At 46.1% G+C, this 21,262-nt stretch overlaps 8 protein-coding genes across 8 annotated transcripts; 3 read left to right on the top strand and 5 right to left on the bottom strand.

Annotated features, from left to right (window-relative positions):
- Positions 1-286: 286 nt before the first annotated feature.
- Positions 287-901, bottom strand: F5B22DRAFT_638665 (uncharacterized protein; the record flags this gene model as incomplete). Its single annotated transcript, XM_047977616.1, has 1 exon — positions 287-901. The coding sequence occupies one exon, from the start codon at positions 899-901 to the stop codon at positions 287-289; it is 615 nt and encodes a 204-aa protein (XP_047827403.1).
- A 3,291-nt stretch (positions 902-4,192) lies between these two features.
- F5B22DRAFT_620599 (major facilitator superfamily domain-containing protein) lies at positions 4,193-6,969 on the top strand. The gene is made up of 5 exons (XM_047975853.1): positions 4,193-4,923; positions 4,988-5,118; positions 5,221-5,638; positions 5,692-5,890; positions 5,952-6,969. The coding sequence occupies exons 1-5, from the start codon at positions 4,423-4,425 to the stop codon at positions 6,236-6,238; spliced, it is 1,536 nt and encodes a 511-aa protein (XP_047827402.1). The 5' UTR covers positions 4,193-4,422; the 3' UTR covers positions 6,239-6,969.
- A 754-nt stretch (positions 6,970-7,723) lies between these two features.
- Positions 7,724-8,222, top strand: F5B22DRAFT_649927 (uncharacterized protein; the record flags this gene model as incomplete). The annotated part of the gene is made up of 2 exons (XM_047979236.1): positions 7,724-7,902; positions 7,952-8,222. 2 exons carry the CDS (start codon positions 7,724-7,726, stop codon positions 8,220-8,222), a joined length of 450 nt encoding a protein of 149 aa, XP_047827401.1.
- Positions 8,223-9,211: 989 nt separating this feature from the next.
- F5B22DRAFT_649925 (ankyrin repeat-containing domain protein) lies at positions 9,212-10,684 on the bottom strand (the record flags this gene model as incomplete). The annotated part of the gene is made up of 2 exons (XM_047979235.1): positions 9,212-10,491; positions 10,546-10,684. The coding sequence occupies 2 exons, from the start codon at positions 10,682-10,684 to the stop codon at positions 9,212-9,214; spliced, it is 1,419 nt and encodes a 472-aa protein (XP_047827400.1).
- A 432-nt stretch (positions 10,685-11,116) lies between these two features.
- Positions 11,117-12,294, bottom strand: F5B22DRAFT_638663 (leucine carboxyl methyltransferase; the record flags this gene model as incomplete). Its single annotated transcript, XM_047977615.1, has 2 exons — positions 11,117-11,934; positions 11,994-12,294. The coding sequence occupies 2 exons, from the start codon at positions 12,292-12,294 to the stop codon at positions 11,117-11,119; spliced, it is 1,119 nt and encodes a 372-aa protein (XP_047827399.1).
- Positions 12,295-13,569: 1,275 nt separating this feature from the next.
- F5B22DRAFT_620594 (uncharacterized protein) lies at positions 13,570-15,668 on the top strand. Its single transcript, XM_047975852.1, has 2 exons — positions 13,570-14,088; positions 14,193-15,668. Exons 1-2 carry the CDS (start codon positions 13,960-13,962, stop codon positions 15,126-15,128), a joined length of 1,065 nt encoding a protein of 354 aa, XP_047827398.1. The 5' UTR covers positions 13,570-13,959; the 3' UTR covers positions 15,129-15,668.
- On the bottom strand, positions 15,669-17,413 carry F5B22DRAFT_620593 (TFIID-18kDa-domain-containing protein). The gene has a single exon (XM_047975851.1). The coding sequence runs from the start codon at positions 17,053-17,055 to the stop codon at positions 16,084-16,086; it is 972 nt and encodes a 323-aa protein (XP_047827397.1). The 5' UTR covers positions 17,056-17,413; the 3' UTR covers positions 15,669-16,083.
- Positions 17,414-17,558: 145 nt separating this feature from the next.
- F5B22DRAFT_397183 (P-loop containing nucleoside triphosphate hydrolase protein) lies at positions 17,559-20,034 on the bottom strand. Its single transcript, XM_047971435.1, has 6 exons — positions 19,697-20,034; positions 18,917-19,644; positions 18,802-18,857; positions 18,723-18,751; positions 18,410-18,672; positions 17,559-18,346 (listed from the first exon to the last, which is right to left on the bottom strand). Exons 1-6 carry the CDS (start codon positions 19,733-19,735, stop codon positions 17,920-17,922), a joined length of 1,542 nt encoding a protein of 513 aa, XP_047827396.1. The 5' UTR covers positions 19,736-20,034; the 3' UTR covers positions 17,559-17,919.
- Positions 20,035-21,262: the final 1,228 nt, after the last annotated feature.

Raw genomic sequence — 21,262 nt, 5'->3', positions numbered from 1 at the left:
TCAATCCTATGAATTCAAGGCCAACGGAAATATAAACGGTCAACCGACTTTGGATTAGCATGCAATCAAAGCCAAGAAATACAACGAGTGTAAATGATTGGCACGTTGTCGAAGCTCCAACGATTTACCAAGTTTTCCCAACCCATACGGTTCTAAATCCACTATTATCCCATCCAAGTTTGAAAGCCTACAGTGTTTAAATCTGAGCCCCAAGCTGAAGAGTTCGGTGACCTCTCTACGAGCTAATGAGGGTCTCAAACAGAGTGGCCATGCCCTTATAATCCGTCTAAAGTAGAGCCGCAGCACCAAGAATAATACCGCCCATGGCAGCGGCGCCCAAGCAAGCGCCAGTGGGCTTGGCGGCAGCGGCCGTGACAATCCATGTGGTGGAGCTGTTAGAGCCTGAGTAGCTCGTAGGAGTGGGAGTGACAGTTGGGTAGCTGCCGCCTGATGTACTGCCGGGAGCAGGCGTATAAGTGCAAATGTTGCCCGTTGCTGTGAAGACGTATTCGAGGTAGCTGCTTCTGCTGGCAACCTCGCTTTCCGGAGCGCAGTCCGTAACGTATGCTACGTGCTCGCTGCTAAACTCCTTCCCCCAGCTCAAGAGATCCGCGGCATAGGTTTGGAACTCGGGCAATAGAGACGAAGGGAGTTCGGTTGCGAGATGGCAAAGCTCTTGCGCGTGGCTTGCGAAATCAAGGACGCTGATGGGCGGAGCAGTGGTTACAGGCGTTTGCGCGGCAACCCAGGAGGCAATTCCCGTAGGCGTTGGGGCATCGGATTCCAGGATGACAGAAAGAAAAGAAGTAAAAAATGCGTCACAGAACTCCTTGTCTGACTTTTGAGCCAGAGATGTGCCTGCAAGAGCGGCGAAGGCAATGAAGGGCTTGATGCCGTGCATGTTGTTTGTCTGTTCAAGAGTTATAATCTAGGGGAATGGTACGCCCGAGTGTGGTCAGAATGGTATAACCTTGTTGAGAAACAGTTATAGGTTGAAATTCCTACATTTATACATAAAGAGTTTCGGTGGGGATGATCGAAAGACCGCGATTGTTATTGCTATCTACTTTGCATAGATTGAGCCACCCCTGTTAGCTCACATCTGGTCTTTGATCTTCGGAGGGTGACTATCTTCGCTAGGTTGGAGGCGTGGTTGACGCTGTTTCGAGGATATTTTTGGGCGCATAATGCTAATAGCCTATTCGTATAATATGTGCGAGCAGCTATGATATTGCCATGTTGGTAGGGGCATGGTTTGTTCTATCTGCCCAGCCATCAACTAGGTTATTTCCCAGCCCTTGCCGTTTATGATGTCCCGAGTTAGAGGTACAGTAACTTACCGTAGTTGTATATCTCAGCCTACACCATGTACATGGGTACCTACAGTCGGTCGATAGAACGTGCAAAATGGATACATACCTGCTTGGGTATGTAGGCATTGCGGCGAGGCATTAATACCTACTTAGTAGACTACCTATGATAGCAACTCCTTGTGTCCAAAGTACGGTAGTAAAGTCTCAAAAGCTAACTAGGATCTGCTTAGTAAACTGTTACCTCCTCGAGCTACTCAAGTAAAGCAGATGATAAACATGGGTTAGTAAAGTGGTAAGGAAGGTGGGCGGAGGTCACATCTGAGTGGTGTGTTCCTAAAGAGTGCAGTGAAGAATGGGTTGCGTGATGGGCCTATTGAGACCCTGCCTTTTGCATTAGAGACACAACCTATTGATTGGCTCTTGACTATGAAGATTGTTCCATCAAGCGTGGAGGTTACATCGTGCACATGGCATCAGCCCCCCCCATTGAATGTTTTCTACATGTAAGTAGGTATACACATACGCCCAGTTCCTTGGTACCTCGTTTTCGCCGTTCTTTGATACATTTTATTGGAAATTTTCAATACGTCATATTTTGAGAAGGGACGTGTGTCATAGTAGGTTTGGCAATGGCCTATAGCAAATTGAAAGTTGATGCGTGACTCGATCAGCTCATAAGACCAATGCTGTATCCCTTGTCATGTGTACTGTATATTGTGTTTTATATACTCCACAAAATAAGCTTATATGGTAAATCTCGGTCCAGCTTGGCCGGTAGGCTTAACCACCTAAGTAATCACTAATGCGCCCCAGAGGCGTGGTTGCACCCAGTTGAGCCAAGTATTAACGAGCCACTACACTCGCTTGTTCGGGTAAGCAACGAAACTTCGCGTTAGAGCCCTGCAATTATCACTCTTTACTGTATACATAGTATGTATGTAGCCCGGACTTGATCACTGGGTAGGTCTGTTTGAGGGTTTCTTATGTTGGTTACCTCTAAATAGTCTACTATCCTGTTGCCTAAATCCCCCATTACATACCTGTCTCTTCTCGCAGTATTCATTTTATATCGTCCTTTCATCCTCTTGTTTGCTATTCGGTAAGGGTCTGTCTGCTTTCGAGCTGCTCAGGGGTATCCTGTTTCCCATGTGCTTTCCCCATCATGCCAAGAGGTCAAGATCCGCAAAGGTCAATAAAAAGTTCCAGATCTGTTGGGTCTTGTGGGACCTAGCACTGCACTTCTTATCTTAGCGGGTAGTTCTCGGCACGTTTATAGTCTGTTCCTGAAATAGCAAGATAACTTGGAACTTCTCTATCAGTGTTGCACATCCATGTCCTGAGGGGTGATTACTCTTGCAGGATCAGATAATTCTTGAGCACTTGATTCCCTGAGGCTCGGCGCATAGGCTAACTCTGACTCCGTTTAGACTTATCCTAGGTCTTTCACGTTAACGGGCTCAATTACGTCCATGATCATCAGCGCCCCCAGACAACGCTTTGCACAGATGGAAAAGCGCTTATCTCCGCAGCATCTTCCTACGTTCTTTGTAGGGAATCATAAGACCCTCATAGCTGTATTTCGTGGACGCTGCCACTGCGAAGTAACACAGCAGAATCAACGACGAGATGTAATAATTACTAACTTGCTCAGAGCAAGTTGCTCTGAGGCTTATTTGGCCGGCGTGACCCATGAAGACGATATCAAGAACATCATTAGAGACAACTATCAACTGCGTCCTGATGACCTATCCGCTTACTTGGTGCAGCATATCCCTGGAGAATTCCGAGAGTCTAAAGGGACATTGACTCTAGATTTTTCTCTACGAATTGAAGAAACTATGTTATCCAGATAATGAATTAGATCCGGCTCCAATTGAAAGCATATTCAGAGCTCACCGGATTGAAACATTTGTGACTTCGAGAGGCACTACAACAGCTTGAGTATGAGAAGCGATAAGTACATACGCAAGCTCCTTGTGATGCCTACACTTCTAGATAACCATATAGATGTACTTCGACTCTGCCTCACCAAAGACTGTGTAATTGAGTACGACGAGCATTTTCGGGAACAAGCGAAAACAATCTGGGACCGGGAGTATCTAGTCCTGCATTGCAAAGCGACGCCGTTTAGACCTACAAGGTCTAGGTTAATGGTTATTGTGTTCTCCACCTAAGTGTGACATCTAGGAAAGGTTGTGGTGCTTAAGGTCTCCGATAAGTGGTGCTTTACCACTGAATTGATGATGAGAGGAGGCGGAAGACGCCAACAGCGTATGTCATGTTTTCATGACCCATCTAAGTGTACTTAGACTGTGTATGATCTAAACGAGTCCTATATAGAATATAGAAGCGTAAGTCAATGAACAAGAAGAAACACCTCTTTCACGAGCGATGCACCCTATATATGGATATACTCTGTAGACAACGGTCTATTACACGCATCAACAAGATCTTTGTCTGTGGCTATGAGGGCTGACTGATCAGCGGTCAGAACGGTACCCTCTGGGCCCTGAGGAGACGGAATCCTGGTCGGGGTATCGTTCGGAATCGGGATATTGCCTTTTACGGAAGTCGATTATCCAAATGTCGCGAGTCAAGCAGGGAATACGGCGTATCACGTCATAGATGTACATTAGGCGATAAGGCCTTTTTTTTTTAAATGAGTTTGACTTGTCGGATTCAAAGGCAACCCGATCCTATTGGGATACTTGGGCACAATCGTTTTATAAGAGTCCCTCTTATTTTTGTAAACTTCTAATTGCTTTTCCCTCATCTCCGATATTGCTATTTCTCGTTCAATTTCCATTGTTCTTCATGTAGAAAGCCGGTTCTCCAGCGCATCATACTGCTTTCAGTAAGTGCTTACTTACTTAAGTAAGCCACTAATGCAAGTTTTCCCTAACAGTAGGACCTGCTAAGTAATTCAAGTTTCGGAATCGGGACGTTAGGATATTCTAGCGCTTCTAACCTCCAAGTTTCCAATAACTCATGCTATCTTACACCCCAAAACTGAAGAGCCTCCATCATATGAGATAGTCAGAGCACAAAGGATTATTACCACTGCATATCGGCTCTAACAGGGCAGAATTGTTATTCGGCACGGACTGAAATGCTTGAGCAAGCCCAAGGGCTGGGCCAGCACCAACAGAATGGAAGTGACGAAACCGAGCCGCTTCTATCACCTGGCCCATCGACGGGCAATGCTGTGAAACCTCCACTCGCTCCAACGCACCAAACGCGTTGTACATGGCCCTGGATTTATGTTGTTCTCTTCGGTATTGCCATCGCCATTGTGGCTGAGATTGGAGAGTATCTCTTTATCGCTCCACGAGTCCGCCTATTTGAGTCGGTATCCTGTACACGCTATTATCTAGAGCACGACCCATCCGTCATCCAACCCGATGGTTCCGTTCCTGAATACCTATGCAAAGTCAATCGCGTGCAAGATGAAGTTACTTCCATCTTGGGCTGGCAGTTATTCTTTGACAGTATACCCGCAATCATCTTGCCACTGCCTTTTGGATACCTTGCCGATAGGTATGGGCGCAGATGGATATTGTTTACGGCTATGATTGGCTATACCATGACGTGGGTTTCTACCCTGTTTTTCGTAAGTCGTTAATTTTAATCCTCGCCTCATTTTGAAATATTGTATCAGCTAATTGAAATCACAGATTGGGGTATTGCAGTTGCCTCTACAATATGTATGGCTCTCGTCCATTTTCCTTTTGATTGGTGGTGGCTCGTCCATAGCGACTACAATGCTCACGACTATCGTTGCTGATGTTGTACCACCGGATCTCAGGTATGATCACCCCTTCGCGATACCTCGTTGTTATAGACAGCCTCAATACCTAGTTGTTTATAAGCATGACTATAAGACTAACGGCTAGATCCCCAAGAGCAGAACTACCGTGTTTTTCTATCGTTTCTGCGCTGAGCTCATCGCTGAATGTTTCGTACCCCCCTTTACCTATCTTCTTATGGAGAGGGATGTATGGATTCCATTGCTGGTTGCTCTAGGGTTCCAGGTTTTGGCTACGGCAATGGCATCCCTCATGCCAGAAACTCTACCAGTCGCCAGTCCCGAGATGGAAACCGACTCTCTAGATAGTTCGAGTACATCCGTTAGATTATCGTCGCTCAATGAATCTACGACGAACAGGACATGGATCCAGCAAGTCAAAGACTCATTTGCATTTGCCACTCGCGATAAGACTGTTGCAGCGTTGATTTTCACTTTCTTAATCTCAAAATTCGGCCGCCAATCCAGCACCGTCCTTTTTCAGTACGTCTCGAAACGATACAAATGGAGATTGTCACAAGTACGCGTTACCAGCCGTGTTCCTCACACTTCTCCTTGCTAACCATTTAATAGGCCGGGCTACTCTTGTCTGTGCGCGCAGGCGTAAACATCCTTTTATTCACCGTGATTTTACCCCTTGTCATCAACTTCGTTCTTTCAAACACCCATACAGCCACTCGGGATCTATGGATCGGACAAGTAAGCATCGTGTTAATGACGATTGGAGTCTTTATCATCGCGGTAGCCGCTACTGCTACCTTTTTTATAATTGGTAAGGAAAAGCTTTATCATAAAGTGATCTTAAACGGCACAGATTGCTAACACTCGTCAAGGACTTGTTGTGTATACATTTGGAACAGGTTTCCCGCCCATTATTCGCAGTCTTGTGACACTCTTAGTTGAATCGCATCATGAGAGTCAGAATAGCGATATCGCACGCCTGTACGCAATTATATCTGTCTTAGAAGGTATAGGCAGTCTTCTGGCAGGACCAGGGACGGCGTGGGCATTTCGCTGGGGCCTAAGCTTGGGAGAGTCATGGTTCGGGCTACCGTATCTATTTGCTACCATACTCTTCGCGGTAGCTTTGGTTACTGTGTTCTCCATTAGAGTCAAGTAGCTTCACAACACGACATTACACCCCGTGTCAGTCTTTCCACTAGCCATTCTTATTCTGCATGAGAAGTTGTGATCCGAGAACCTAGCGTTATTGTCACAAAGCTACAAGGCAACAAAGAGACCCCTCCTGTATATAGCTTCAGCTTTGTCCGCAAGAAGGTAGGAGGGACCCTTGCGCAACAATAGAAGTCATTAGCCAGCATACTAGGTCCTGGCAGTTATAATAACGCGCTCGATGTAAGGTTGACTACGACAGAGTGGAAGTTATGTTCCAGGGAATTGAGATTATAATTAAGTGTCAGGAGAGCATGCCTAGCGAAATAGTATGTACTTCACTTCACTGTATGGAAAGCTACAGTAAAACTCAGTGGCTTCATACCGCCATGCTAATAGCTTTGCTCTGTATTTGAATATGATAGCCACCACGATTAAAGTTATTGCCTTCTATGAGAACTGCAACCATGGGGTACTGTATTGATACATGTTGTTGGACGAGGGTCCCACAGAAGCTTTCAGGCCCAGGTTAGGACTTTATACAGAGAGTCTCTTTGTATGTAGTCTCAAGATCGTGGCACCTCTGATCTGGCACTCGGTGATTGTCAGGAGCATAGTACGCGATCTACAGTAAGACTCCCAAAGTCAAAAGGGTCTGAATCTTGAAGGAATTTAGTCTCCTTTTGACGATATACATGGCATCTCTTCATTCCTCTGTCTCTAGATCGAGTTGATAGCTCATTAGATAGTATATAAGATAGGCAAGAAAGATAATAATCTAGCCTCCTGCTAGACTATCCACCTCCTTGACCTACTTATCTTCATCCAATCTGATCACTCTGGATTGAACTCGGACTGTTTCATCTGGGGGGGCGCCAACCTGGATTCCTGAGAAGGAAAAGAGCCAGATCGTCGTTTTACTCCTCGAGTTATTGTGTCCCTTGCCCTGAGTTGCCAGAAAGTTTATTTGTGGTATTTTTGACGATCTATTATTGGAGGCTTCGAAAAAAAAACCCTTGTTTGACACCAAGCGATCACTCTCTGAGCAATCAAGCAATCAGTCTTATTCGGTTAGTGACTGGATTCGGATTACCTTGAAACACTCCCTAATAATGTGGCGTTATTACTACAAGCTTTTCCTTCCCTTTACAAATTACTCGAGATCTTTGAGTAACCGACCACATCATCTCTTCCCTAGCCGTGATGATGAACTGTGGAACAGCAGAATCGTCTTTCAAGTCATTTCTTTCATCACAACTGTTGATTTCTAACCTATGAATACAATGGTGAGCTAACATGTCTACTGTTTAATACAAAGACTTCGTTCATCATTTTTCTCAAAAAAATATAAATACGTGAACCTTTACGTTTCCAATCTTCCATTATCGCCACAACCCGATCACTAGCGAGCACTGTCATCAATGAGCCCTTAAATTTGATAAACATTCCCGTCAACAATTACAATACTCATCAATTATTAATCAGCGACAAGATGAATCTATACGAGATTCTTGAAGTCCCAACTGACGCTGACGTTGCTGCTATTGAGAAAGCTTTCAGAAAGCTCTCAAGAATATTTCACCCGGACAAAGCGAACATATCAACAATCCCGACCGGCCGCGCGGAGACAAAGGCAGAAAAAGAAGCTCGCGAACGGCGTAACAATGAAAAGTTTGCTGAAATAACCAACGCACGTGACATTCTGACTGACGCAAAAAAGCGTAAGGAATATGATCGCCAGCAAAGAAAAAATTCAAGGCCATCAGCGTCAAGTTCAAGTGAAACAAAAGGGCACCGATCACGTGGCAGTCGACCCAGAGCTGGATCGAGCAGAACTTCGGACAGCAGAACTTCAGACAGCAGAACTTCAGACAGCAGAACTTCAGACAGTAGATCTTCGGGCAGCAGAGCTTCGGACAGAAGAGCTTCGGACAGTAGAGCTTCGGGCAGCAGATCTTCGGGCAGCAGATTATCCAGAATCATCCAACTAATTGACGACCTTGGCGACCTGTTTAAGGCAGTTAGTTCAATCGGCGATGATCTATTAGAAATGTCGAGAGAGCTTCGTCGAATTGGGCCGAGGCCCGTGGCCTTTGATAGAGCATACTCGGACATGACTTTGAGCTTTCACCGGGCCATGGCCTTCAACTCGACTCTCGTCACCCTCGTTATGGTAACCAAAGACCGTTTGCTTGACATTCACAGGCCGTGCGGCGTGTCTCCAGAACAGCTAGACTTGAGGGAACATGAAGGTGTCCAGGTCTTGGCAAACACGCAGGATGTCGTGGCACGCGGCAAGCAGTTCGTTTCTCTCTTGCGCCACGCCTTTGCTGACCCTATTCATCCTCACGCTCCTACCGGGGTCCTGTTTGATAGACTGCACCACACCTTTGCGCGCTTCCCGGAGCAAATTTAAGACTTAAAAGCGCAACGTCTATCAAGTGCAGTACAAAGTAGATATCGAGCCTTATTATTCCTCAAGATTTCCTCATCTCGTTGTTAGCTTACCATTTCTATAGAAAACAATAAAAAAAACAAGTTTTGTTTAGTCTTAGACTGCCTTTGAAAATGAAAATATGTGCCTTCAGTATTGAACAGTCGGTCCCACACTTAGATCTGTAGTTGTAGGACATTCCACTTGTTTGTCCACTATAATATAACAGTTTTCATACCTCATGGAGAACGAAACCTGGTATTGATATGATAGTAAGCATGCGGTGACTTTGACATTCACACATTAACATGTGTAGTAAACACTATTCTAGGATTAGGTATTCTATTCATTGTTGTAGTACCTAAACCAAATAGATATAGATATAAATTTGGTATGTCTGATTAGGTAGCTCGTCAAGACAGTACCAAACGATGGAGGTGATGCGGATAGATATGAATTCAAATGAGATATCCAAAGCCCCGTTTAAATAGACTGGAATTACTCTGCCTGTAGCCCACATGTTTAACACAAAAGCCGAAGTGTTCCTCATCCCCATTTCTTGAGGAGCTCCATCATAGACTCCAAGCCTACTGCTTCGATCCGCTTACGTATTAACTCGGGACACTTCCTACCAAGCAGGCCCTGATCGTAAAAGAAGTTCACCATCTCTGTGTGCTCTAGCAACAGCGCGCACCTCAACATCTCCATTTGCTGCCTTTTGTCTCCGTCGCAGTTTGCCCCGCGTTCCATCAGCTTGCGAAGCATCCTCATACTTCCCACACCAGCGGCGGCGGTGAGAGGAGTAGCCCGGTTGATGTGGTTGAATTCATTCGGGTCCATGCCGCGTTCGAGGAGTAGCTCGACTATGTCTTCGTGATAACCCCAGGTTGCGAATGTCAACGGGTCGATTGTGAGGCGGTTTATATCTTCCGTAAGCAACCATTCGCTATCCAGAATGTGTTGCACTATTTCCTTGTTTCCCCTGTGCGCATTTTCCGTAAGCAGTCGTGCGGCATCTAGGGGAAACAGGGAGTACAGGATTGATTTGAGGTATTGCAGTACATCCCAGCTCCGTGTCATCAAGAGTGCATTGGCAAGTACTTGGCGCCCGTTTCTGTTGTAGTTTACGTCGTCGAAGAGATCCAGGCCGGTGAAGCGGTCCTCTCGAAGTCCGGGACGAGGAGGCGGAGAAATAAGTATGCGCAGCATATCTACATCGCCACGTAGAGCAGCCCCGTCGACGGCTATGAGGCCTGTGTTCACCTTCCAGTCTGTAAATGCATTCCCAGTGTACTCTTCATCAAGAGGGGGTAGATACTCCTGACATAGAAGGACTATCTCTGTGTGGCCAGCAAATGCCGCCAGGTGCATTGCGCATGGGAACAGTTGGTCGTGAGTGGGACAGCAGCCATCTTCTAACAGTTGTTTAGCGAGATCAAGGTGACCAAAATATGCTGCTGCGCTTAAGAGATTCAAACGAGGATGAGTGGCGGGTACTCTTCTGCGAAACATGTCGCCCCAGTCCTCGAATAGCCTCGGGCATATGTCCTTTGAATCTAGAACGAGCCCGCAAAGGCCAGCGACGGTCTCATCATATTGTGCACCAGTCAGTTTACATAGTTCCCTGGCCGTTTCCCGGATCATAACGAACCCGCCCACGTTGCGATCCACTGCGTTGTTCACCCTGAAGACCAGATAAGACTGCCATAGCTGATCCGCGCCGTAATGCCGTCTGATAGGCCAGGGCGCCAATCTTTCGCCGCTTCCAAAATCATCCAAAACCCGAGACTCGAACAAAGCCGGCTGAAATGCATGGTAGAAAGCTTCTATAGAATGTGTCAGTCATATTGACCTTGTTTATATGGATAAAGGGGGCCTACTAGAGACGAGCTTCAGTCTCAGCGCCCTGGCCACGCCCCGGTCCGGATGTTGACGACTGAGACTGCGCGCAAGGATGGAGAAGACGAGGATCTTGGTGAAAAGCTCAGTGGGAAGATCTAGGATATGTGTTATTCCCATGATTAGGACAGGTGTGAATGGAAACCGAGGCGTGCGTCGATGATTGCTAAGGATGTGTGGATGAAGCTCATCCCTGGCGTAGACTCTATAGGTGGATTTCCTAGATCGGCAATGGCGGGGATTTAGATAGAAGAAATTCACTCCATTTACTCGAGACGCCGCACATCAGACAACAACAAAAGAATAACAAGTTGTGCTTGTTAGTTTCTAGTGTCTATTCGGTAAAGGGGTAGTATCTAAAAGCGGTTTTATACCGCGCCCGGTGCCAATCACAATATATTTGTACCTTAGTTGTAGCTGACGTACCCCATCCTACATACATACCTAGATAGCAAACAACCCCTCGGCCGAATGCAGGATTTTATGGAGTAGGTTGATTAGTCACAGGCGGCTTTACGAGAATACCTCTCACCAGGGCCGATTTATCTCGCCTTAACTCGAACCCAATCTCCAGCCATCCAAGGTAATCCCTCTCCAACCCCAAGACACAGAATAATGGTCCGCCAAGAGATTCCACTCCTCGACCTCGTCTAGACCCTCCAGAGCATCTACCCGCTCTTTCTCCTCCGAGGAGACCCAATCCTCCCATATACGTTCAATCGTTAAACTGTGCACAGAGCTGAAGCCCGCGTCTCGCAACCGGGCTTCTTGCTCGTTAGTACTGGTAAATTTCTCAAGAGTAGGCATCCGGATGCGACGAGCCGCGAGGTTAGACACCATCTGCTTGCCAAAAGGATCGTTGGGATGGATTGGTTCGTATATGACTAGTGCAAGACGTGGTATTCGGTCCGTGAAGTACTGCATCACCTTCGACGCCTCTGTCGTCTCTAGATAGCATAGACAGCACTCGGAGATGAGTAATGTCGGAAGATCTTTCTGAAGTCCTGGTACCTCCGTCGGCGTCTCGCCCGGCTTCGATAGATCTCGTAGATCGAGCCCGTGGCACCAATATTGACTGGCATTTGGAACCTCCTCATCCCGCCACGTATGAGTCTGATCTATGACATCGGCTTTCGGTATCACAGCTCTTAACGCAGGTATAGCTTTAGTCAGATGGCACTTCCTGTCGGTAACGGTGGGAAAGTCCACCTCATGGTAAATGAGTTTAGCGTAGTTCTTGTCCTTGAACAGCCGGAAGGGCCGCGTGTCTGTCCCGGCGCCAAGGGAAACGACCTGTCGGTCCTGGCCCTCGGTAGCGGATAAGAAGGCCCCAATCAAGTTGTCAAGCGCCGTGGTACGAGTATACGTCCCTACTCACAGCCTCAGCACTACCCCCTGTCAGGTCTAGGTGCTGTCCGGGTTATCTCACCTCGGTTTATGATGGGTAGTCTCCGCACAGCGGCACCGGTAGGAGGAGGTGCTTGTACGAAAAAGCGAGCGTACTGATCCTCTAGATAGCCCAGGTCCACGGCGCTCATGCGCGACACGGCGGCATCGGTGTCGGTGCCCTGGATGGTGGCGTCGTGGCTGGGCATCGACGTGGCAACAGCACCAGCACCGGACGACTGGGAGCCACCCCGGCCTCTCATTCGGCCCCGGGCTCCGGAACCGCCCCTCGCACCCCGGAGCGTGAGGAGGTTCGGTATTGATGGTGCCGGCATGCCTGACATAGTATAGTGTATGAATAGACCTATGTCGCGATTCGAAAGCCAGCTCTATTGAATGAAGCCTTGTAGCAATAAGTTTATAACATCTGTTTTCTTCGTGTTCATGAGAAACGAGGGTCTAAAGGCACGGAATGCAGAGAGTGTGACAAATCAGATATACGAAGTACATGCTGGACCCAGGTACTTTGGTAGGTTCCACTATATGCCTAAGGTATTTAATTGCATCTCACAGCCAGCTCCTCAGCATATATATATGTTTTATAGGAATATCGAGTTGAATATCGCATTGGTGCAGTGAACACTACCCGTTGGGACTCCACTTCCGTCGCCAACCTTCTTACTTCCAGTAGAAGAGTTGGGGTCTTTAATTCGTAAATGACCAGTCAATTCGTAAAAATCACGTGGTACTTCCAAATACGTGCAATTCCCACTAAAACAGAAGTAGTTCCTGTTTTATCCAAATGCATGCTACATTCATACTTCTTATATGAATGCCAAGAATATCACCACCCTTGCTGAAACTGCTAAATTAGTTAATTCTTCAATAGTTAATATACTTACCGCCTTAAGTGACGTTATCGATTGAAAAATAAGGTGTAGAAGTTGAAGATTGAAGGTGTTGAAGGTGTTGAAGTTGAAGGTGAAGGTGTTGAAGGCGTTGAAGGTGAAGGTATAGAAGTGGGTGGGGTAAGTGGGCTGGAAGGTGGTTGCCTAATTGAATCTTATTGCAGTATTCAACTTTTTCAATCGTTATGTAAAGTGTAATTGGTTAAAGCAGAGCTACTTCTATTTTGGTGTGGCTGCTATATAAAATTAAGTACCAGGGTTTTTACGAATTGACTGGTCATTTACGAATTAAAGACCCCAACGCTTCTACTGGAAGTAAGAAGGTTGGCGACGGAAGTGGAGTCCCAACGGGTACCGTATTTCAACACGAGATGGGACCTCAGCATCTCGAAGTCTCTTACCTGGTTGCCTTTTACCCCGTAGGACTCCGGGACTTCTGTCTCAATGCTACCTTGATAGACGAACCAATGAAGATGTGACAAATTGCCAAGGAGGCGTCGTATTGAGACTGTTATATGTACTTTGTAAAGGGCTGAAGGCTGCAGGTCCAGGGGGTTGGGTTCCATTGGAACTGTCTAGGGCAGAATCCAGGGCTCTCTATTCGCCTGCTACAGTGGTATCTACAGGCATCTACAGGCAGATATAGGCTACAGCACTGCTATTCCAGGCCCCCGGCCCATATCTCCAGCGGGTGATAAGGCGCTATGCTACGGTGGAGTGGCCCGCGGACTGGGCTAACGATCCTTCCACCATGCTGACGGACAGAGATGGACAGAGATGGGTGATGATGAGGCAGGCAACCATCTCGGTTCGGTTCAGTTCGGTTTCGTTTCGCAAGTTGGCTTCGCGCTGCGCCTCCGGCAACAGCTGATCTGTTTCTTCTCTTCTCCTGACTGACATCAATCCTTCCTTTGAATCCCCATATTTTTCTGCTTCTTTCTTCCTTTCTTTTCTTCTCGTCAATCCACACACACATTGCTCATCTAGCAGTTCATCAATTGTCATTCCAATTTTCTCTTGTTTCGTTATATTTCGTTCTATTTTTGCTGTATACTTCGCCAACACCACTCACTGTCTACGCATTCCAATCAAGCCGTCACCATGTATCGCGATATCGCGACAACCCTCTACAAGCGGGGCGAAGCCTCGATGGACGGCTATGAGATGCCAGGCTGGGCTTGGGGCGTCTTCTTTGTCAACTTCCTGATTTTCTTTCCTATGCTCTTGATTGTAAGTAGTAGCGCCCCGTCACAAGTTCGACATGTCACGGCTACCGAGCTACAAGACGAGATCATGCCAGTCGTCAGAATGGAGAGCTAACAGGAAACCCGCAGGCCACGTACACCTTCCAACACGTCTACCCAACTCTCGCCATCGTCGAGGACCCGTCGCCCCCGGCTTATGATCCCGTTTCTCTCAACGAAGATGGCCAGTCCATCGCCGAAGACGGATTCGCCAACTCCGACACTGCCGCCGTATCCGAGACTCCCGCCGTCACTTCATCCCTCCGCAGCACCCACCGCGCCGTCTACGCCATCGCCGGCTGGCGATCTCTCTTCCGTGGCTATGGCGCCTATCTCTTCACCACCACGGCAATGTCAGTTATCGCCGCTATCTTCGTCGGCGTTGGCATCCCCTCCTTCATCGCCGCGCCCCTCGTCGGCGTTGCTGCTGCCCAGCCGTATGCCGCCTGGACACACATCGTCATCTCGGCCCCGAGCCCCAAGTACTTCTGGCAGCGCCTTCCACCGTTCTCGCGCACTTTCAAGGCCACTGCTGCGCCTATCGCCCTATACGTCTTCGCTGCTGAGCTCGCTACCTACCTTCCGCGTTACATCTCCACTGTGCTCAATATGACCATGTGGAACCCCAAGGAGCCCAACAGCCTGCCTCAGTACAACAAGGACGACGCCTGGAAGGGCATTGTTGTCCTGCTGATCAGCCTCACGCTGAATGTTTTCCTCGTTATCCCCGCTCAGGTCGTCTTGACTCGTGTCCAGGCGTCATTCCTACCCGAGGACGACGATACCATTGTACCTTTCGACCGCTCGTTCGGCGGCAAGGTCGAGCCTGCTATTGTCGGTGGCAAGGGCTACGTCAACATGATCGATGCTTGGAAGAGCTTCTCGCGCGCTTCCTGGATTCGCCTCGTTAAGCTCTATGTCAAGGTTTTCTTGATCATTGTCACTCTCACCCTCGTCTGGGTCGCCATTCTGATCCCTCAGTATATCCTCATTGCCAACAACAGCCGCAAGACCGGGGAACTGTAGACGACGTTGTTTTGCAATTAGGTCCCGATGGCCTACTCCTTAATCAACGTATCCGTACCGTGCGCATGAATTGGCAACAATACTAGTACACTCTCAACACCCTCTCCAGGCTTGGCAAGGTCTCTGCACGCATGCGGGTGCCACATTTCTTAAATATCATATTGCTAGGGTTACAGCGTAAATTGGATCATGGACATCTGGAACTTCTGATTCCAGCGTGGCTTGGGTAATGGTCTATTACAATTGTTCGTGGGCAGGGATATCCACGTGCATGATTGACATGATAGGAAGGTTACTCGATAGAATAAAGATCATGACAGCTCAAGTGAAAGTATCTCGAAATTGAGACTTTTCCCAATACTCCTCTGAATATGATGACATGTAGGGCATATCGTGATGGTCAATTGAGATGCAACTCTTGTAGCTAACAAACGCATCGCTGCCTATTCGCTCCTAGGCGCAATACTCTATATCTCACTGACCATGAATGACATTCCGAGCGCTGTAGGGTAAAGCTTGCAAGAGAAAGAAAGAAAAAAATTTTGTCATCAACGTGTAGCTTTAGTATTATGTTGAGGAGATAGCTAGATGAATCAAAACTGTATACAGCGCCCAATAGGTATTCAATTCCCTTCACAAGCAGGCAAGTTGAACGCATCCTCTGTTCCGTACCCCATGCTTCGTCCACTAAGCGTAAAAAAATAAATCAAAAAAAGGACTAATTTTTATCTAGTTATACTGAAAGAAAAGAAAGATGTAGTGGGAACTCCTAAACGCCATTGCTCGTTCCATTCGTACGTAAACCAACGCGATAATTGAAAATAATGCATTTGAAAAGGGAAAAACGCTGTAAACCCCGTCTTAGATTTTTGTCGCGAATGACAGTGTCGATTGAAGTGTAGACCCGGGATCGCGCTCATATACTCACTCGTAGAGAGTAAGTAGGTAGACCAGATTAGATGAGTTTCAGCCCCGTGTGCTGCGGTAACCGCGTGCCATTCAGCATTGCCCTCGACTTCCTCGGTCTGGCCTGGAGCCGTCTAAACGCCTCCTGGATATGTCTCGTCTCGACGGGCGTCTTACCCTCGCTTGGCGGATCGAACAAACCCTGCTGCAGCTTCCTCTTCTTCGTGGTGGCGCCGTTTTCACCGCCGCCGCTCGTGCGCTCTTTCCACAGGTCCTCGTGTTCTTTGATCTTGATGGCTTCTTCCGTGAGCGTCTGCACCATCTCGAAGGTCAGAAAGCCGAGGATGTCGACGATGTCGTCCGACGGCTTGCTGTCCGTCACGATGCCGAACCCGGCCCACTCCCGGAACCGCTTGCCCTTGCGGTAGGTGAAGGAGGCTTGGCGGTACTCGGACCACGTCACGTATTCCTCGCGCGTCATCACGCGCGTGCGGTCGTCGGCCTTCTGGAGACGCGCGAGGGTGATCGAGTTCATCTCTTCTTCCTCCTCGTCCTCGTCGTCCTCGCACTCGGGCACCTCCTGGCTGTAGTACGACATGGGTTCCCAGGGGAGCTTGACCTTGGCCTTCTTGTTCTTCTTGGCGGCCTCTTCGACGCTCGGGCCCGCGCCCCCGGGCATCACGCCGCCCGCCGCGTCGTCGGCTACGCCCAGGTCGGCGTCGCCGCCCTTCTCGTCCGAGTCCTTCGCGCTCTTACGCACGTCTTTCCACGATAAGAAGGTGCGCAGACGCGATACTTTCGGCGCGTCGTCGCGGATCTGGAAGATCAGGTCGTTGATGGTGATGGTGCGGGCGCCGCGGCGCGCGGCGAGCTCGGTACAGTTGCGCAGCATCTCGATGACTTGCTGCCGCACGATCTCTTCGATCATGGCGGTTGTTTCTGGGGAGACCTCGCCTTGCTCGCCTGAGACGTACATCATCTGCTGGATCTCCTGGCGGTATTTCTGCTGCTTGTCCGCCATCTTGAAAGATTTCGCTTTGCTCTAACTTTAATTTGGATGAAGATTTGTAATTTGTTGTTTTGAGATATAGATAGAATGAGAGCCGATGTTAGGTAGATATTCTCCGATGAGCGATTCTTTTGAGATGAGTGAAAGTGCGGGTGAGAAGCTGTGGTTGATTGCGAGGATGATTCAAGGCGGGTTTGCTTCCAAAGACATAACTGTGATGAGTATCAAAGCTTGGTATCAGGCAAGCTAATTTGACTAGTACTTAAATATACAAGAGGATTAGGTTTGGCTGGCGGCAGAAGCTAAGCATGAAGTGTATTGGAAGTTTGAATGAGTGAGGCTGGCCCATTGAAGATTACGTCCCCATTCACAGCGGCGCATTGAGTGCTGGGTGGGAAGCGGGGTAAGTGCATATCGGTTTAGACGATAGTGTATCGAGTCAATATCAGCTGAAATGAAGTTATGCTTATATCCGAGGAGATACTAATTGCGGTGACTCTATCTTCCTTCTCAACACCATCCAGACGGTTCAAATGGGTATATTGTTCCTATGCATCTTGGAGGTGCTCATATTATCATTCAATTGACTATCTCAAAGCTCCAAGTCTCGTCGTAGAAGACGTATTCGGCGGTTCCCTATCATCCTCTAGGTGTCTGAAACGCAGCCCTCCATCACTGGTCGCGCGGTCGCATCATTGGGATGAAAATGGTGAGCATCATGATAAGTTACCTAGTTTCATCGCCATGGTGAGTTCGCCCGGTCATGTAAAGACACTAACACAAGATTAATTAGAATCTTATTAATCCCCTTCTCAATTGTAATCATTCATTCCTCGTATCTCATATTAGAAAGCACATTACAATACATACCGGTCACTACCGCTCTCTGCGCTTCTTCTTTGTTGACTGACCTTCAGAACTGTGGCTTGAATCTCCGGAATCTTTATCCGGACTATCTTCTGAATCCTCTTCAGAGTCTTCAAACTCAATATCCGACCTATTGCGTCTGCCATTCTTCCTTTTCTTCCACACCTTCTTCCCATCTTTCAGATCAAATGCACCCTGGTTTAGAGCAGTACGTGCCTTAATTGAGGTGTACCTGTCGTTTCTTTCCATCTCCACCCTAGCAAGTTGATCATCAGTATACGAGGTTACTTGATCCAGATAATACTCAAACTCGTTGGAGGTTCGTGCGACTTTATCAAACTGTGATGCATCAAGAATAGGGACCACGTTCCCGGGTTCCTGACTCGCATCATACATAGCAATAGCGATGGCCGTCTGGAAGGCATTGCGGATTTGTCTACCCGGCAAGTCAGTTGATCGGCGCAGTGGAAACAGATGCATGGCCAATTCGTGCACTCACCTGCCGTTCCAAGTGCTGAGGCCGTCGTCCGAGTCCTTTTTTTCCATGTACTGCCCCTCGGCGAACTCGAGGATCTCTCTATGTCGGCAGATTATCCCCTCCCCTTTTGTATTAAATTCCTTCTCTACTCTTTCGAGATTGTTCTTCCAGACTTGAAGTGTGCGTTTTCTATTAAGCCCTTTGTACAGTAGGCTAAGATGGATGCGTGACTTGAATGCGCGGTCAAGCTTTCCAACCCGATTCGTTGTCAAAAACAAGATGCCCTACATGAATATCAGACCTAGGAATCAGTATGTCATCTGAGTGAGCTCACCCTGTAGTACTCGAGACTTCTTAGAAACACTGTTCTCTTCAATCAGCAGTTATACTGTGGTTGCGAGAGATAAACTAACCCGATACGATTGCATTTCGCTGCACATCATCAACCTTGCGTTGGCTTATGAAGACACTAAGAGTTGTCACTTGTCAATTCATCTTGATCAATGAGCGACTGGGAGAAGGACCTACTCAGCTTCGTCGAATAATAAGACACAACCCCATTTATGAGCGAGCCGAAAACTATTTTCGAGATTACCTTCCACGGCTTCCGCTGTATGGCCAAGATCGCCACATGTAATAGGGAGTAGAGGGCGACCGGTAAGTGCAGCCACACATTCTGCGGTGCTCGTTTTGCCAACGCCAGGTGGGCCGTGGAGTAGGATTGTTAGGCCTTGTCCCTTGCCCTGGACCAGGTCGACTGATGGCAATGCACCTTGAGCCATTGTCTGAGAACCCCACTGCCGCTCGTGATTTTGGACAAGGGCAATAATAATGTCTTTCATGTATTTTTTGATTACCAGATTTTTCCAACCCTCGTCGCTGTACGGGATTTCGTTGACAAATTCAATATCAAAGGTGGCCCATCGTCTCGATCTGAGAACAAACCCATATACATAAGGGGGCAGGAGAATTATGTGTTCCAGGCTCAGCTGATCGGAACTTTCCCATATGTCGTCTATGAGGTATTCATGCGCTTTCATGAACTGATCGCGCTCTATCTCATCAACTTGATAGTCATGGAACGTAATGTCATTTCCACAACAGCCTGGCCTTTCACAGATAGAACTGAAACTTCGAACATCTTCCAACTCGTTTGTATCGTCGACAACTACTTTGTCTCGGATTCCGAAAAGCGGTTTCTCGACTTTCATGTGTGTAAATGCAAGTTCAAAATCAATGACGATTCCAGACTCCACCTGAGAAAGGGGTCAGCCTCAAGAGCAAATTTTTGAATATCAGGAGACAGACTTGTTCTGGGATTTTATCTAACGTTAGACCGTTGTACATCCGGTGGGCCCTGGTCGCAGAATTCGAAAGTTCAACAAATTTCTTCCCTCGTGCTACCAATCTCTGGCGAATCTCACTTTCATTTGCGTAGCATTGGAGTGGGACGACCGGCAACGTGGTAATGTTCCTTTCGCCGTCGAATCGACGAATCTGGAAAGTTTTGTTTACTGTTCCAAAAGTAGCGCCGTCGTAGTGAATATAGAAACACTCGATTATGAAAGATCCCGAAGAGAAACCTTTATCTTTGAGTTTCCTTTCAGCATGTCACAGTATTGCCCAGCTGTGGTTTTATATATTTGTTCTGTTATTATATAAGGAGGGAAGTTCTAGTTTTCGCCCCTTATTCCCTTTTTTAGCGTTATATATAATATTCCTTGGTTTATGTTGTATATTGGAAATTAGGCTTCTTTAGTTTTATAATAATATTCCCCTCTTTTAAATGCTGTTACGGGTAGGTTAAATCTTAAAGGTTAGGTATAATGTTATAAATCTTTTTAGTCTTATAATAGGTATTTAATAAGACTAAAGCTTAAAGAAGGGAAGAATCTCCTTTAAAGCATATATAGGAAGGGTACGTAATATATATAAAGTATATATATTTTGGGGCCTTAGGATACTATAGTATAATAATTATTCCTTTTTCTTTAATTAAGTTATCTTTAACCTAATATATAATTAATTTATTAATTAAATATAAAGTAAAAGTTTAATTATATAAATATATAATGTAAAATATTATAATAAATATATTAATATAGTTTATTTATATAGGGTATTATTATTATAAAGGTATATAAGTATAAAGCTTATATTTATTTTATAAATTATATATATTATATATTACCGTTATAATAAAATTTATATATATATTCCTATTAATTATTTATTAACTTTTTTTCTTCTTTTTTTTTTTTTTTTTAACTACTATTAATTTTAAAAATTAGTTTTAATTAATAACCTATTATTTCGCTTTTATTTCTACCTTATTTCCCTTTATTTTTTTATTATATTTATATTATTATTATTATTATTTAAATTATACTTCCTAAGGGTAAAAAGGGTAAGGGTAAGGCTTAAGCTCCAAAGAATAATTATATTACTTATAATGGTAAGGGTAAAGTATTACTACTACTACCACTATTTAAATATAATAAAGATGTAAACGAAGAGTATGTTAATGATAAAACGCCTATACTATTACTGCTAACATTACTAATACTACTAATACCTTTTGCTCCACTAATACTACTATTAAGCAATAACGATAACGATAATAATAACGGAAAGGGTAGTTTGGGCTAAAGCTATAGTAAATCCGCCGGCCCTCCGCCTAATAATTATTTAAGTTATAAAGGTAATTTAGATGTTAAGGGTAAAAACTCCTAGAAAAAATATAAATAATCTATAAAAATAAAAAATTAATGCTATATTATTTATATTAATATATTATAGTTATATTAGGTATATTAAATATATATATTAGTTTAACTTTAGTTTTTTGTTTAAATTTAGTTATTTATTTAATAA

This window comes from Xylaria bambusicola (assembly GCF_022495145.1).
Source record: "Xylaria bambusicola strain CBS 139988 unplaced genomic scaffold F5B22scaffold_48, whole genome shotgun sequence".
In the NCBI taxonomy this organism is placed as follows: domain Eukaryota; kingdom Fungi; phylum Ascomycota; class Sordariomycetes; order Xylariales; family Xylariaceae; genus Xylaria; species Xylaria bambusicola.
Note: the sequence above shows the minus strand (reverse complement) of the source record. Positions and strands in the feature narration are given on the sequence as shown.

What these genes read in the sequence shown, in the direction of transcription:
- F5B22DRAFT_620599 (XM_047975853.1), top strand. Translation starts at nt 4,423, where the DNA reads ATGCTTGAGCAAGCCCAAGGGCTGGGCCAGCACCAACAGAATGGAAGT. An exon ending in GGGTTTCTACCCTGTTTTTC is followed by an intron (nt 4,924 to 4,987) that starts GTAAGTCGTTAA and finishes TTGAAATCACAG; the next exon opens with ATTGGGGTATTGCAGTTGCC. An exon ending in TGCTACCTTTTTTATAATTG is followed by an intron (nt 5,891 to 5,951) that starts GTAAGGAAAAGC and finishes ACACTCGTCAAG; the next exon opens with GACTTGTTGTGTATACATTT.
- F5B22DRAFT_620594 (XM_047975852.1), top strand. Translation starts at nt 13,960, where the DNA reads ATGTATCGCGATATCGCGACAACCCTCTACAAGCGGGGCGAAGCCTCG. An exon ending in TCTTTCCTATGCTCTTGATT is followed by an intron (nt 14,089 to 14,192) that starts GTAAGTAGTAGC and finishes GGAAACCCGCAG; the next exon opens with GCCACGTACACCTTCCAACA.
- F5B22DRAFT_620593 (XM_047975851.1), bottom strand. Translation starts at nt 17,055, where the DNA reads ATGGCGGACAAGCAGCAGAAATACCGCCAGGAGATCCAGCAGATGATG.
- F5B22DRAFT_397183 (XM_047971435.1), bottom strand. Translation starts at nt 19,735, where the DNA reads ATGTACAACGGTCTAACGTTAGATAAAATCCCAGAACAA. An exon ending in GAAGTCTCGAGTACTACAGG is followed by an intron (nt 18,673 to 18,722) that starts GTGAGCTCACTC and finishes ATATTCATGTAG; the next exon opens with GGCATCTTGTTTTTGACAAC. An exon ending in CTCAGCACTTGGAACGGCAG is followed by an intron (nt 18,347 to 18,409) that starts GTGAGTGCACGA and finishes CTTGCCGGGTAG; the next exon opens with ACAAATCCGCAATGCCTTCC.